Genomic DNA, 17,302 nt, shown 5'->3' with positions numbered 1-17,302 from the left:
TAGTAAGCTTGTATGTCTCACTATGTTTTGACAAGGAGACAACTCAGAAGTAGTCAATTCAACATATTTGCTCACAGATGCAATACCTTCCCATGGTCCTGTTGGGCCCAGTGCCCAACATCAAACTTTAGTATATTTTTTTAGTCAATAAAAAAATGTCAATATATTGTCGCATTTTAGTTAGATCTATCCCTCCAAGCATCTGTCTCCCCACCAATGGATTAATGCATTGACCAGTTAGATTTAATGCTTTTTAAATTGACTGAGCTGTTACCATAAAGGCTCACTGTGCTGTGTGATATACATTTATTTTCAACAGTACAAAGGTTTTTTTTTTTTTGGTTGTCACTGTTCCCATATGATTATTATTGATCAGTTTGTCCTGACCATAGCAAAATTGCTTTCTCTCAAAAGTCCACTTTTTAACTTTATTGTACACATTTTTACATTTTAATTTTACATTATATTTCAGACTTGTGTTTTGTCGTTTCAGCAAAGCTGACTTCATTCCTTCAACTTCAAAACAAAAGTGAGCATTTCTAGGTTTGTACGCTTCTATATTCTCCTTCAAATGTAAATAACCTAAGCCTCTCAAACGTTTGGGGCCAAGTACCTCATATCATGTCAAAGAATCCAGGGATCACCTGTAAGCGATGACCCTACAGAAGCAACAAAAAAGTTAATGGCACAAATTTGCAAACACACAATAGAGAAAGAATAATTCACGTACATACACCACAGTTTCTGAGAAACAAGAGGCAGGTGAAAGAATTTAAAGCAATGTTTGAATGCAAAATAGACTTGAGTTGAACAGATTACATTTATGTCTGTTTAATTGTTTTTATAACAACATACACATAAATCATAACTTGATTTTGAAAGATTTGTAAACCGATGCTCTACGGTTAACAATGATTTTTGATGATTCCTGCTTCTGATGTCTTCTGACCCCGTTCTGCATGATGTCAAGAAAGTCTTCCAGCATACTGTACTGTATATTACACAGGCAGAGAGGAAATAATTATTGTTATTATATTACAGTTCCTAAACATTTTTATATTTTTCTTTACCACAGAAACTCTGTCCCGAGACACTCTCGAGTTACGTTGAGACTGATGATTCCCCAATCTTCCAATATGGACTTCACATACTGTAGGATGAACTGTTTCCAGTTTCAGCAAAACAGCAAGGATTCATTAATGGATGACTGCACGTTAGCACTCTTCACTAACACTGCCTGCATCACCTGGGCCACAGAGGAAACAATGTTACTGCCTGTACATGGCACAATTAACCTTTAACCTTACAGCTGAATCAATGCAGTAACACTGTTAACTACTATTGACATTGTACCAAATGTTCAGACTGAATATACAGAGGAGAACTGGTCCCCAGTGTTTTTGATTAGTCTGGTTTCTCCAAAGGTTTTTTACTCCATTATCAACATCTTGCAGATTTTTCTTTATTAACCACTGTTGCCTATGGCTTGCTTGCTGTATGTATGAAGACTAAAGCATTTCGCACCAACTATTAAAATAGTGAGGGTGTTTTTGACCATATAGACACAACAGTATGTCTTTCTGTAAAGATTCTTTGAAGTGTTATGTATTTCGAAAAATGTATAAATGGATTACATTGATAGTGTGCATATTGCTTGACAATTTATGTGTAAAAAAAAAAAATCAGTAGAATTATTATTATAATGTACTATTTTATGTACTGTGTTATGAGTTAAGGTCAATTACAATTGTAATTTCTGTCATCATAATTTAAATAGTGTGATAATTACTGTATGATTTTCTTTGAAAACAATAGTTTCTTAAATAATAGACAATCAGTAATTACAGTACATTAACTGCCTGTAAGCAAAACCATATATAACAACATAATTAATTATTACACATATTACGACCACTGGCACGGCACCAACAAACCAAAACTCACTGGTTAAATCTCATGTGCCCTCCAGAAGTTTGCGCTCTGCAAGTGAACGACACCTCGTGGTGCCATCCCAAAAAAGTTCTAAATCACTCTCACTGACCTTTTGCTGGACTGTGCCCAGCTGGTGGAATGACCTCCTGATCTCTATTCGTACAGCTGTGTCTTTACTCATTTTCAAGAAACATCTAAAGACTCATCTTTTTCGCCAGCACTTAACCAACTAATACTAGCACTTTCCTTTTCTTGTCTTTCATATTTAAAAATAAAAATTCTTATCACACCGGATCCATGGTGGTCAAGTCAGTCGGCAAGGCAAGCACTTCTTCCTTGTTTCATGGTGGGTACGTACTATGCTTCAAAACGTAGGTTCTGATTGGCTCCTGTGCGCCAATGAACGCGATCTATCGATCTGTGCTCGATTGCTCTTCCTTTATCCTCCAACTACCCGGATGTCTGTCTCAGTAACTTGAAATTGAATTTGAGAACTGAATCTGAATTGTGAGATGTGTATGTGAAGATATATGGAGAGTTTAATTTTAAGTGAGGATCAAATTTTATTGGACAAATTTTATTAGACTACAATTCAGATTCAGTTTTTGAATAAATACAGTTTCAAATTATACAATTCAGATTCAGGTTTTCAATGCAATGATTCAAATTAAACATAGAACTTTCAAATTATGTTATTCAAATTCAGTTATTCAATGCAATTATTCAAGTTTAGCAATTCAAATACAGTTTCTGGTGGCACACATTTCAGCCCATACAGTAGACACAATGACTTACCTCACATGATCCTAAACCTACCAATACTAGGGGGGGAATAATTCGGCAGGGGGTCGAAATTGGGCACAACAGCTGTTTGGCACGAGCTGCCGGTTTTCCCGCGGTCGGTGTCACTCATGGCGCGCGGCGCGCCCCCTGCCGGAGCTGTGACACACTACACTCGTCCTCCTGAGGCGGGGATATTCCCAAACTTAAAATATTCTGTAAATGTTTTCTTGCATATCTTTTGAAATATCTTAAATTAATATTTCCAATGACTGAACAACACACTCGCATGTTCACGCTCCTCTAGTGTCCGTTAATGATCACGTGACACGCGGGTTATTTAACAGTTCCCAAGGAAGTGTTTAATTACGAATGTTTTGTTTTTTATTGAAAATCTATTTATTACAATTCTATAGTTATATGAATTAAGTAGGAGCTCTTCATTAACTTTTGAACCCCCAGTTAAACTGTTCTGAGGCAATCACGTCTGACTCACTGAAGCCCATTGAACCGATGAGTAACTTTTGAAACAGAATATATTATAATGTATTAAACAGAAAAGGCGGTGTAATTACGTCATCTACCCGACGAAGCTACCTGACTCATGTTTGTCAATATTAATATTAGCCTAATTAATTCGCATTTGGTCCATTGTGGGTTTGCTTGCGATTGGTAGAAAAATATACCACTTACTCACATGTGAAAGTATTTTACGCCTAAGCAATATAGTTATTAATAGTATACACTCCTGTGCAAATAGTAATAATAAATTGGACAATAGTGCACATTTAACCATTTTAACCACAAATCATGGGTCAGGTCATCTTTTCAACAAACAAATGCTTCCTGGTTCCCTGTAGATACATTCAAGATTGCATTTCTCAATAGAGGCATCTTCAATGACACTTCTCTATTGCATCACCATTCAACTCGTGCTTTCTCATGATTCTTAACTCTGAAATCAATTTTCAAAATTCTGCCAAAAAGTCTGCTTTGAACGTTCTGTTTTCATTAAATATTTAATAATAGCAATTTTGTTTCATTGCACCAGTGACACTTGATGCAGTGAGATGAAATACACGTAGGGTTTGAGGGATTTTTAACTGAAAAATATGTTTTAAAATATAATGAGAAGTTTGTCATCACCAAATGCTCCAAACAGAACTGAAGACGGTCTTTATTGTGTTTATCATATTTTCAAACATTTTTGTCAGCAAGTTGGGTTCAAGTCAGAAGAATGCAGTGAACGTTCAATGCCAAATCAATGAAATCTTTAATAATATCTCTGTTAATGCTTTATGATGTTTTAGTAGCATTAAGAGTTTCCCATCATCCTTGCTGACTGGAATCCTGCTGTACAACAGATATGGACTTTCATACATGACATTGTCCTCAGTATCTCTGTGGTATACATTCTGATTTAACTGATCATTTCAGATAACAAATGACGTCAAATATTTAAAAAAAAAAACTTGAACAAAACTTAAGCTCTGAATTCAGAGGCATGCAGGAAACTGAAAGAGGAAAAACACACACACCCACACATCATCTCATTGTTAAAACACAAACCCAACTGAAAACAATATTGCTGATAATGATAACGCAGAACTATGTGATCAACCATGACTAAAAAAAAGAATAATTACTTTTATTGTTTAAAATGTTTTTATTATTATAAGAATTGAATTTAAAAAAGTGAAAGTGATGTGACATACAACCAAGTATGGTGACCCATATTCAGAATTCCTGCTCTGCATTTAACCCATCCAAAGTGCACACACACACACAGAGCAGTGAACACACACACACAGTGAACAGTGGGCAGCCTTTTATGCTGCAGCACCCAGGGCTTCGGTGCTTTGCTCAAGGCACCTCAGTCATGGTATTGCTAGCCGAAGACTCAAAATGACAACCCTAGGGTTAGGAGTCAAACTCTCTTACCACTAGGCCACAACTTCCCCAAAATTTAAATGATAAAAATGTGTATAGTGTACTGAATATATAAATGTATATAGTATATAATAATATAGAGTAAATAAAAATAGTATTTAATAATTATAATAATTTTATAGAACAACGGAAATCTCAGTATGGTGAGCTGAGCTGTTTGGTAAGAGGAAAGCATGGCTTCCCTCTGGTAACCTTACCCCTACTGATTCAGAGAAGTCCTATGGCGCAGCTCTGCTGGCGACAGGGAGTAGGGCTCTTGCTGCATTTTGTTTGTTCATTTGTTATGGCGTCTGTTATGTCCCTCTTTTTAGTTTGTACTGGCGAACTCAGTGTGCAATTTTGCTGGATATCACTTGTGTTTTGAACTTTATGCTGCGTGTGTGCAAAGTGAATTGGATGAGAATGGCACCACTAGCACTAGCATGGCTAATCCTGTTTGGCCAAGTCGTCCAGAGCTCCGTGGACGGGTTAACCTGCGGCAGCGGCCTCCTAATGTAGAGCCGGACCGAGCTGCTGGGACTGCGGGACAGCAGAGTGCTACTGCCACCTGATCTGCTACACGAGGTGCCTGGGGAGCTACGACAACATCATGGACCGGGCCTCCGTAGAGGCAGGAAGGCCAGGAAACGGGGTAGGAGAGGCGGCCTTAGACAGCGCATCCGAAGAGCTGCCAAGCTGCCGCTACCACCAATGCTTCTCTGCAATCCACGATCCTTAAAAAACAAACTGGATGATCTGCGTCAACAGGTTGGAGCCTGCTACGAATATCGTGAGTCTGGTTTAATGGCTTTTACAGAAACCTGGTTCGGCGACATAGTGCCAGACAATTTTATTCAAATTGAAGGTTTCTCCCACCTACGGTTAGATGCGTACTCGGGCAAGACACGGGGGGGTGGGGTGTGTATGTATATTAAGGACAGTTGGTGTCGTAACTTTGCAGTGAGAGACAAAATATGCAATCCCAACCTGGAGCTGTTATGTGTTACCTTGCGGCCACACTATCTGCCTAGAGAATGTACAAACATATTTGTGTGCGTTGTGTACGTTCCACCAAGTGGAAACGCCAGCATGGCTGCTAAGGCAATTACAGACTGTGTCCATCGCCATCTACAGAACAAACCCGATGCTCCTCTGCTGATATTTGGCGATTTTAATCATTGCAGCTTGGATAAAACTTTACCCGGATTTCATCAATATGTTGAATGTAACACTAGAAACAACAATATACTTGATAAATGCTATGGCAACATCAAGGACGCTTACACAGCCAGAGCCAGACCCCCCCTGAATAACTCTGATCATAATGTTATCCAGCTGCTACCCACATATCGCTCAGTTTTTAAGTCCAGCAAACCGCAAATCCAGTCTGTGAAAGTATGGTCTAGTGATAAAAAGGAGGAGATGAAGGGATGCTTTCTCTGCATAGACTGGAATATCTTTTTTAAGGATGCAGATATTGACAGTGCTACGGAATCAATTACAGCCTATATTTCTTTCTGTATCGACTCTGTCATACCTCAGAAAACGGTTAAACGGTATCCTAATAACAAACCCTATATCACAAAAGATATTAGGGATTGTATTAATAGGAAGAAATTAGCTTTCAGATCTGGGAACAAAGCAGAAGTCCGAGCTGCTCAAAAAGACCTTATTTGCTAATGAGAGCAGCCCGGCAGCAGTACAAGGAATTTGTAATGTTGATTTGGATAGAATTGTAATTGAACCACACACTGTTATTAAGGTGTTTAAAAATATACAAACAACTAAAGCAACAGGCCCGGACAACCTGTCTGCTTTTCTTTAAAAAACTTTTGCAGAAGAACTGTCACCAGCCTGGCATAGATTATTTCAACTTTCTATAGATACATGCACAGTACCAAAACTCTGGAAAAAATCTATCATTATTCCAGTACCCAAAAAAGCATGCCCCCAGGAGAATAATGACTATCGGCCAGTGGCCATTACTTCCAATGTTTTTAAATCTTTAGAGAGGCTAATGATAGAGAAACTCCACACAGATGTGGAAAAAAACTTAGATAAATACCAATTCGCTTATACAAAAAAACGTAGCACAAGTGATGCTATATCAACAATAATGCACCTGACTTTGAAGCACCTTGAAAGTCCTGTTGCATATGCTAGACTGCCTTTTGTTGATTTTAGCTCTGCCTTTAACTCAATCCAGCCAGATATCATCCTTAGGAAATTAGCTCAGTTAAAAGTAAATCCTTTTTTAATCAGATGGTATCACTCCTTTTTGTCGAACAGGCCACAGCAGGTGAAGTTTAATTCCTCTCTGTCTGATACAGTGATGTGTAGCACTGGCGCCCCCCAAGGGTGTGTCAGTTCTCCTCTCCTGTTTACACTGTACACCAATGATTGTATCAGCTCTGAGCCAAACCAATATATAATAAAATTCTCAGATGATACTGTCCTTCTCAGTTTGCTTACTAAAGAAAGCAACCCAAACATTCACCAATTTGCTGTGGACAAGTTTGTCAATTGGTGTGATTTACACCAACTTCATATCAACACAAGTAAAACTGTGGAAATGTTGGTAGACCCCAAATCAGTTGGAGATCAGAGCCCTGTGGCCATTCATGGTCATGACATCAGGCAGGTGACATCCTTTAAATATCTAGGAGTGTTTATTGATAATGACCTGAGTTGGCGCACACATGTTACAAATGTCTGCGCCAGAATCCATCAGCGCCTCTATTTTTTGCGCAGACTTAGAGTGTTTGGGGTCAGTAAAAATATTAGGTTAATCTTCTATAGAGCAATAGAGTCCATTCTTCGGTATGGTATCACCAGCTGGTTTGGAAATTTGACAGTTAAATCAAAAACTCAGATTTTTAATCTGGTCAAGATGACAGGCAAAATTATGGGTACTCCCGCACCCCTCAACCCGCAGGAGCTTTTTGACCAGACAACAATTAGACAGGCTAAGACTATTACATCTGATAACTCTCATGTGTTGTTTTCAGAGTTTGAGCTTTTGAACTCAGGATTGAGGTATAGGGTTCCTCGGTGTAAATACAATAGGTATAAGCGCTCATTTGTTCCTCTCTCAATTAAGCTTATAAATGACAAGCGATGAATGGGTGATCATGAATTTATTAATGTACTGTATATCTGTGATTATATGTTATGTATAGACATGACATGATATTACTTTCTCCACAAGCTGTTTTTAGTAATGGTGATTTGCAATTTGCACAGCTCTTTGAGTAGCCTTAATGTTTTATTTATTTTTTGTACTGTATATCTGTGATGGAATGTTATGTATGGCCATGATATGATATTACCTTTGCACAAGGCAGACTTTGGAAAATGGTGATTTGCAATTTGCACAGCTCTTTGAGTAGCCTTTAATGACTTTTTTGTCTTTTAACCATTTTAAACCTGTATCTGTTTTTGTCTTTGTTGAAAAACATTTTTGTAGCAATTTCCCTATATCCAAAAGAATTTCTCCTTGGGGAGACAAATAAAGATACTTTGACTTTGACTTTGAGTACTAATGTTTATGGTCTTAACTTTCTATCTTTCAATTTTAAAACATTTATTTTGGCAGAAAAATCCCAGGGAGACCTTAAAACTTTATAAACAGAAGTCACAACAAATTTGGTTCGATTTCCAGTTGTATTTAAACAATTCACACCTTAGGTCATAAAATTTGCAAATCCACACACACACACACACACACACACACACACACACACACACACACACACACATATATTGCTCAGTGTAACTCTATAAACCTAAAATCTGGTTACTAGTGATGTTGTTCTAGGGCCAATAAGGCTGAATCACATTGTTTTTTTAAATATAATTTTCTTAAGACAATTATTAACACTACCTTAGCAGCCAAATATTAGAAGGGCTGCAAAATAATTTATAATGCTCACAGGAAGCTGTGTTTCATCTAGATGCTTGAGATGCTCTCTACCTGTTTACCAGCTGAGCCTTGACCTCCTGGTAAACACAGTGCTCATCGGAGATCTAGAATGACAAATTAGCTGAGAAAAAGTCTTAACAGTTTGCTTTTGTCTGTTTTATTTTGATTAAAAAACATTTCTTATCTTTTTACATGAAACACGCTGAGAGAGCGAGAAAGTCCGAAAGAGACAGAGTGAGAAAAAGGCCAGAAGAGGAGAGTGTCATCAGTTCATCTACATATTTTTAAAGACTTTTTTCAACCATAAACTCATAAGTGAAAGAGAAGTATGTTCTGAGACGTTGCGTCTCTTAGTATGTATTTACAAGAATTTGCGAGATGCCGTCGCTAAATGTCACATCCTTGATCAACCTACTTAAATACAGGAAGGGGGCGGAGGATTGAGTCAACGTTCTCAAAGCCCAACAACATGATTGGTCAGTGTCTTGAACACCAAAGCTGATGATTGGTTGGCATCCAGACAGGTGGCGCAAGAGTTAGTTATCCACCTCACTGCTCAAAAACAACAGTCTGGTTGATTTGCTTGACATGTTGAACCCATGACTCTTAGCCTTATGCACGGTGATCCTGACAGTAACTGCTCCGCAAGAGTGTGTGATTTTTATTTTTTTATTTTTTTGGCATGTGTAGGAGCTGTGGTCTCTGGTTTAAGTGTTATCACATTCTTATAAAGGTCTGACATTCATAAACCACACCACCCTGAATAAAAGAAATCCCACTGATAAACCAGCTTAAGCCAGCCTAAGGTGGTTTTCAGATGGTCTCCTACCAAAAAATAGTTTGGCCAGGTCAGGAGACCAGATATCTACCCAAGGATGGTTTAAACAGATTTTCTTGGCAGGGAAGATATGGAGAATGGACAAATGGAGGAAAAACTACCCGAAAAGAAGATTTAATCTTACAAAGGACAGACAGATGTGCTTGGATGGCAGTGAGATGAGCAGGGTGAGTGTGCGGGTGACCAGGAAACAGAGACATGGAGGAGGAACCCAACATTGTTATCATCATCATTATTAGACCGGGCTTCTCCCAAGCCTTACAACACACTGCTCTTTCTGCGAGATCTCAAGAAACATGATAATGGTTTTCATTATCTGAAAGTATGGCTTCATACTAATGCGTGAATCTCCTGGAAACACGTCTGGCTCACACTTCACTACAAGATCAAGTGAACTCAGAACTCTTTCTTCAGAGTTTTTGGGTGACCTACAAAACCAGAACCATGATTTCTAAAGATTCGCCCAGATGCTAATATTAATGATGATGGCGATGTTGAAGACGTCCACCTTCATTGTCCCCCTCCAGATCTACGTGTCCTGGTCACCAGCGCCCTAGTCACAGACTCGTCACCAGTTGCATCTGTCCGTCTCCTTCCCCCTGTGAGGGCTGGAGTCCCAGCTGAGCCTCGTCATTGGTCCTGCGAGGCGGAGGCTGGTAAAAGGCTGAGATGTGCGCTTGGCATCCTGCGCTGAAGTACAGCTCATCTTGTGGGAGGGTGGGGTGTTGCTCCGCCCCCAGCGCCTCAGGACTACTGTCGGGATAGGACGAATCACGGTCCCGTGCATACAGGGAGGCGGAGTCCAGTCTGGTCCCGCCCACGGCATCCGTGATTTCCGCCGAGAAGCTCTCCGAGTCCTCCTCGCTCTGGTAGAACACAGACTGGGCGTGCTCCAGGAAGCGAGGCTTATCCGGCAGGAGGGGTTTATCAGGTAGGCGGGGTTTGTCCGGAAGGTGTGGCTTTTCCAGCGCTTTGTACAGCAGCTCCTCCTCATCCTGCGGGGGTGGCGGAGGTGGGCGGGGCAAGGGCCGTTGTGGAGGTTCTCGGTGACTCGTCGACGTTGTGTAATCCTGCCGGTGCATCGTGGAGTTCGGTCCATTACCATAGCGATCTGTGGAAGGCCGCAGGTTGCTCTGGACGAGCTCGGATATGATCATCTTCTCCAACACCGCCGCATCAGATAGATCCCTCCTCAAACCGCCAGCAGGCTCCACACCTCTAGGTGTCAAAAGGGCGGGGCTGACTTCTCCAGACACGCCCCCGGATCCCACAGGAACGCCCCCCAGTAGATCCGAACTCCCTCCGTGTAAAGAGTAGCTGTTGTTGTAATTTCCATTGAGCCGAACTCCCTCCAGCCCACACGTCTCACGGCTGCGCGACAGAGTGCCCTCTAAAGGACAAAGAGAGAAATGCTCGATTAAAAAAAGTCTGATTTTCTGAATTATTGCCTGTAGTTTGAACGGCAAAAAGTTTAATTCAGATCCATCTGGAAATGTTTATATTGTATTGACATGTAATTGATTCTGATGCATATGCATGAATGTGTGCATACAGTGATACTTTTGGCGTTAACGTTCTCCCATGCATGTGGTGAACATGAACATTCACTCTTTCCTCAATAACGCCAACTGTCATGCCTCTCGTCAGTTTGCACACAGTAAACTGGAATGAACCCGTGTGTCATTCCAAACCCAACATTGGACATAGTCACCCAGTTCTGCTAATGTTATTTTATGAGCCCAGTTCTCTCTTTTATTCAAGTTAATAATCCAGCTCTGTAGAAACGGAAATCTAAAACACTGAAAAATCTGATGCCTGATCCAGTCATTGACATGTAAATGTGATACTGGGGAAATGAGTCCCTAGCATTTGTCAATGTTTTTTGTCATGCTTGATTTGAATAACTGAATTGACACATCAGGGAGGTGAAGATGAAGGAGCAGCATGGAAATGAAAGAAACACAGACAGACAGAAAGTGTGAACGTGTCCATACTTGAGTTTCTGAACGTGCCTGTAGATCAGTTTAACAAGAGACAGAACAGAGAGAGCAAGACAGAAGAGAAGAGAAACGCAGTGAGTACAGATACAAACATTTAGAGAAAACACACAAAACAGTGCTCTTCATCACACACACACTGACCAGTGGCGTTGAAAACTGCTGGTGAGGGGGGGTTGAATGTTTCAGCCAATAGGGTGTTGTAAGGGGAGGAGCCAGAGCGGGTCTGTAGCATTGGATTGGCTAGGAGGTGATTACCCATAGTGCCTGAGGAGAAACAGCACGATCCTTACAGAGGTGCAGGGATACATTACAGCTGTGTGAGTTGATATGGGTTGCTCTCCCAAAATAATGCCCTTTGGCTATGAATTTTTCGGGAAAAAAATTCTAACTGTGTATTCTGTGGCAAAAAAAGGTTACATTTTACAGTTTTTGCCCGTTGCTTGAACATATTTTGCAAAACTTCGCTCATTGTGCCAAAACTCTGCACACAAGTAAACATGTCACAACACTGGGAGATATACCATTCACATCTGTGTCAAATTGAAACTCTAATATCAAAAACTAACATTCCTTTGACAAAATGTAACTCTGATGACAAATGGACACATACTTGCATCATATGCATACACTTTTAGATCAGGGGGAACACACTAGTCTACTTTATATAAAACATTGCAGTCTTTGATTTTCACGGTTTATTCAGAAGGCATGTTTTCAGGAGGCACATTTTCAAACAACCAAAAAAGCAAATAGGCCTACTCAATATTGCACATTGTGCATTCGTGGGCTCATGGATCCCGCCGTCTGTTGGCCTCATCAACATCGCAAGCAATGTCTTCTCCCGCTAGGCACAGGGGAAAATATCCCCTTGCATGTCGCAAGCATCCATGGATTGCTGTCACCTGAATTTCGTCACAGGTCTGTTCCACTGCCTGCAGAAGAGACATGCGGGCATGTGGGTGACTCTCTGCCCAGCTTCCCTCACAGTCAGGCCATGGTTGATGACATGGTCCACCAAAGTTGCTCTTATATCATCAGAAATAGGGGTCCGTGCATGGCCTCTTCGACCTCCTCCTCCTCCTCTTCCCCTTCCTCCTCTTCCTCTTGCTCTCCCTCCATCCATGCCTGCAAAGTTCTTGAAATGGCTAAACTAAGGGCTTTTTGTAGCTGGCTGATTGGTGTTCAGTTTTGCAAGTAAGTTCCTTCAGTTGTGTATTTGAGTGGTAGCAGTTACCCGATGTGTATAGTATTTTGGATACATGTGTTTTCCAAACGGCACTCTGAGATTTCATTTTTGAACGAAGTGTCTTCTGTATGAAATAGAGTGTAGTATGCAGGACCAAGTGTGTTGCATAAAGGAGGAAGTGTGTTGCAGAATTGCAACTAGAGTGCAAAGCAGGGTATGGGTACATGTGTTTGAGGTATGGTAACAAAAGCTTCAAGTTGTGTTACTTTAGTCTAAGCATGGGTCTATAGTGTTCAAGCAAGGGGCAAAAACTGTAAAATTAAATGAGAGTAACAATGTATCTTGATAGAGGATTACGTTTTCATTCATATTTTATATACTTTTTGATTACTAATACGTCTTAGAGTTATTATTTATTAAATATATTAGAGTTTTAAAATACATTTTCAAATAAAATAAAATAAAATGTATCCATATTAATATAAAAAAATGTATTACTAAAAAAACTACTATAAAATTATTTTTTATCTTTTAAATAGTAAAATATGTATTTATTAATTAAGATTCTAAATATAAATTTTTATTTAAAATAAAAATATTTTTCTGTGTATTATACATTTCTTAAACTAATCTATTATTTATGTATAACACACCAAAAAAAGTTTACATTTATTTCAATTTTTTTTTAAAATAATAAAAAAATTAAATTTCTTTAATTAGTAATATTTAAATTTTTGACAAAAGGACAATGTAGATATTTCTGCATAACTAAATTAGAAGAAATTAAGATGTAATGATGACTAACAGAGACGTTTCACTTTGGATGTGTGTGTGTGTGTGTGTGTGTGTCTGTGTTTCACCTCGGGTGAGTGTGGGTGTGTTGTTGATGTCAGCTGCCATGAAGGATGATTCTGTCTGCCGGCGAACAGTGTCGTTCCACATCCTCCTGATACGGCTCTGAACACACACACACACACACACACACACACACACACACACACACACACACACACACACACACACACACGGCTGAGATTTAAACCACAAGCACATTCCTGTAAGGCTGTTATATGGGACAGACACACGCGTGTGCATTACCTGTCTTTGTGCAGGCGCATGCCGTGATTGGCTGCCGCCATAGTAGCGATTGTTGCCTCTGTGGGCGGAGCTCTTGAGGGAACCAGTGGAGGAGGCGTGGCCACAGCAGGACGACTGACGCAAGCATTTGCTGTACTCTTTCTGCACCTGTTGAACACACAGTGCTGCATGTGAAAGCAGGTCAGGAGGACAAACACGTGTGAGGAAACACACAAACAGCCACACACCTTCTTCTGCAGCGCACAGTGCAGGAGGAAGATGAACATGCCGTGCAGAGCGTTGAAGGAGGTGAAGAGGTACGCCATCACCACGCTGCTGTCGTTCATGAACAGGAGGCCGAAGATCCACGTCAGAGACACCAGCAACAGCAGCGTGACAGAGCTGAGCGTCCAGCACCTCAACACACACACACACACACACACACACACACATGCATGCATGCACACACACACACACACACACACACACACACACACACACACACACACTCTGAATACATTTAATGCTAACAGAACAAAACAGAATAAATGTTTTTGTTTTTTTAGTTAGTTGCAAAAGTCAAATTTTCTACATTTTCATGAAATTACTACAACTAAAACTCAAAAAGTTTGATTAATAAAATTAATAAAAACTAAACAGAGATATTTAAAAAAAAGCCTATTAAACCAAAAATAAACAAATGAAAAAAGCCTATTAAATTAAATTACTACAACTAAAACAGAAACAGGTACAAATATATAAAAACTAAATTTAAATTCATTAAAAAACTAAAACTTCCTATAAAATTGAAATTACTACAGCCACAATGGAAATAAAAATTCATGAGAAAAATGTAACATGCATTTTTTTTAAAACAAAAACTAAATGCAAAAAAAAAAAAAAAAATACAACAAAATGACCAAAACTTTAACTAAGATGAAAGTGAAGAATATAAAAACAAATATCAAATATAAAAACAAAAACTAATTCTAAATATTATTAAACACAAAGATGGTATAGGAATAAGACTTGTATAGAAAAAGTGTCCACTGCAGTTAAATAATAAAAAAAAAAAAAAACGATTTTGTAAAATAAAATAAATGATAAATAAATAAATAAATAAATAAAATAACTTTGCTGTTTTTTTGGTCAGATTGAGTACATGAAATAAACATTTCTCTTAATAGATATCTTAAAAAATGTTAATTTCATTTTATTTTACAGTTTTTTATTTTTGGTCAGTTAACTGTAAATGTGGGAGACTTGACTCTAATGGAGTCTCAGACAGAAGGAAAACAAGACACATCCTTCATGTCTGGGCCTATAGTCTAGAGCAGCGGTTTTCAGCTGCAGTCCCATGCCCCCCCGCTCGGCATAGTTTAAACTGTGTGTGAAGACGCCGCAGTGATCTGAAGTGAAGTAAACCGCTGGTCTAGACGGAGCGCTCACAGAAACAGATTTCCAGTAAATATTAGGAGCTGTAGCCAAGGAGCTGAGTGTGAGCCCTGCATTCTTACTTGATGTTGTCAAACCGGCTGGAGTCTGGCTTCAGAACGGTGGAGTGTCGCAGCATCCGGTGGATGGTGATGACCAACACTGCCAGGTTCAGCTGCACACCAGAGGTCAAAGGTCAGAAGGGGTCTCAAGAGAGCAGAAAACACTCAGAAGACACTCATTCCAGCAAGCGGCCTCCGTGTATCCTCTTATAAATAAAGTTATTCTGCATTTGAATCCAATTATGTGTAAACCTGTCAAGTGATTTGTCAGTCTGTTCAAATAATGAGTCATTCATGTTGGAAATAGTTGAGCACATTGCATTCTGGGATACGCTACAGTACTCAAAGTGTGTTCTGCTTGTATGGACTTTAAATAATATAAAAATAAAACATTATTATTAGTTATTATTATCTAAATATTATAAAAAAAATGTAATGTGCATAAATGTGTAAATAAGTCCTAAAGTTTGTCAGTCCGGTCAAATAAAAGGAAAATGCATTTACCATATTGAAATTAAACTTTATAATAACTTAAACTCAAGAAATAAATATAAGTATATTTATATACATATATAAGTGTATAAGAATACATTTAAAATATGAATTTTAAACAACTTAATTACACACAGAACGAGAGAGGGAGGAACTAAGAGAAATGTGATGTATTTGCAGTTGATGCATTGATGTCTGAACCAGTGCATTAAAGTGACTCTGACCAGGATAATGAAGGAGGCGGGGCCAATAAACGTCCAGATGAAGTAGTTATCCAGCCTCAGCCAGCAACTACACAACACAAGAGAGAGAAATCACACACACACACAAACACACTGATGTCTGTCCAGACTCGTGCGGATGGAGACACACTCACACTCTGGGTCCTCCGTAGCTCCTGTAGTCGATGGCCGTGGATATGGCCACCACCAGCGAGGGGAAGCCGTACGCAGAGAGGTAGTAGTACTTACGACGAGACGTCTCGCTTTCAAACACCTCCACCAGCAGCACATACAGCTGCACCGTCTCCATGCAGAGCCAGCAGAACACGGACAGCAGGAAGAAGTGCAGCAGACCGGCCAGAACCGGACACACCACCTACACACACACACACACACACGATGTGGTCTGGTTTACTCTGATGTGATCTGGTGTGGTCTGGTCCTCGTGGACTCACGGTATAGTGTGTCTTGTCCATGCCGACGAGGAAGAGGAGCTGTGAGATGAAGAGCGTGAGGCACAGGTTCTTGTGGATGGTGGTGCGGTCGCTCTGAAGGCCTCGCAGGCAGCAGAAGGTGGAGATACACAGAGCCAGACACACCAGAGAGATCACCATCCCCACCCACGTGATGACGAACAGGATCAGACCCTGAACGCCGCCGGGATACTGGAACCAGAGAGCCACAGAGCGTGAACGACGGACGCGTGCGGCGTGTGAAGGGTTAAACCTGTGTGTGAGACTCACGGCGGGCTGCTGGTGGGTCATGAGCACGGCGAAGTTGGTGAGGTGCGAGCAGGCGCAGGTGGTGTGTGTGTTGTTGCTGTGCAGACGTCTGCAGCCCTGTGATGACCACTGACCCGTCATCGAGCGCTCCGAGTAATTCCAGAACGAACAGTTGGGATCGAAGTGATTCTGCAGCTGACACACCAACACAGAGACCCAGGATAATGAGAATGTGTTTGGTGTGTGTTCAGCAGCACTGGAGCTTCAGAAACTAAAGCGGATGATCACGTTCTCCAGACAGAATATTTGAGTCACATGATCAATGACACTCATTTAATTTGATGCCACATTAGTACTGTGAAAAGATAAATTGCGTATATTAAATATTACAATATAATTATTTTTGTGTCATATTTAATCTTCGTTTTTCATTTTTTTAAAGGCCTAAATCTCTCTCATTACTTCCAGGTTTTATTTCTTTTGTTGGGTGTGGTTTCTTTAAATTGATTGCAGTTTATATTTTCTTCTTAAAACATTAAAAATAATTAAACACTTTTTAAAATTACTTTTGCGATATATAAATAAACTTGCTTTTTCTAATGTACACTACAATTTGGGTTTGGTAGTAAAATATAATAAAATAATAATAATAATAAATATATATATATATATATATATATATATATATATATATAGTATATACAGTA

General features: G+C 39.7%; 1 protein-coding gene across 3 annotated transcripts in view; it reads right to left on the bottom strand.

Annotated features, from left to right (window-relative positions):
* Positions 1-8,704: 8,704 nt before the first annotated feature.
* LOC132142886 (adhesion G protein-coupled receptor L1-like) overlaps positions 8,705-17,302 on the bottom strand; it is a 38,544-nt gene continuing 29,946 nt past the window's right edge. Inside the window, exons 15-25 of one of the 3 annotated variants that reach the window (XM_059553075.1) lie at positions 16,617-16,790; positions 16,329-16,538; positions 16,029-16,249; positions 15,877-15,943; positions 15,182-15,273; positions 13,913-14,081; positions 13,686-13,832; positions 13,448-13,544; positions 11,543-11,665; positions 11,396-11,413; positions 8,705-10,791 (exon numbers count right to left, since the gene is read on the bottom strand). In XM_059553075.1, coding sequence (XP_059409058.1) covers positions 9,959-10,791; positions 11,396-11,413; positions 11,543-11,665; positions 13,448-13,544; positions 13,686-13,832; positions 13,913-14,081; positions 15,182-15,273; positions 15,877-15,943; positions 16,029-16,249; positions 16,329-16,538; positions 16,617-16,790 — 2,151 coding nt within the window. In that variant the 3' untranslated portion in view covers positions 8,705-9,958. The remainder of the gene's footprint in view (positions 10,792-11,395; positions 11,414-11,542; positions 11,666-13,447; positions 13,545-13,685; positions 13,833-13,912; positions 14,082-15,181; positions 15,274-15,876; positions 15,944-16,028; positions 16,250-16,328; positions 16,539-16,616; positions 16,791-17,302) is intronic. The other 2 variants (XM_059553076.1, XM_059553077.1) reach the window with 2 other exon arrangements.

This window comes from Carassius carassius, chromosome 6, assembly GCF_963082965.1.
Source record: "Carassius carassius chromosome 6, fCarCar2.1, whole genome shotgun sequence".
Taxonomy (NCBI): Eukaryota; Metazoa; Chordata; class Actinopteri; order Cypriniformes; family Cyprinidae; genus Carassius; species Carassius carassius.
Note: the sequence above shows the minus strand (reverse complement) of the source record. Positions and strands in the feature narration are given on the sequence as shown.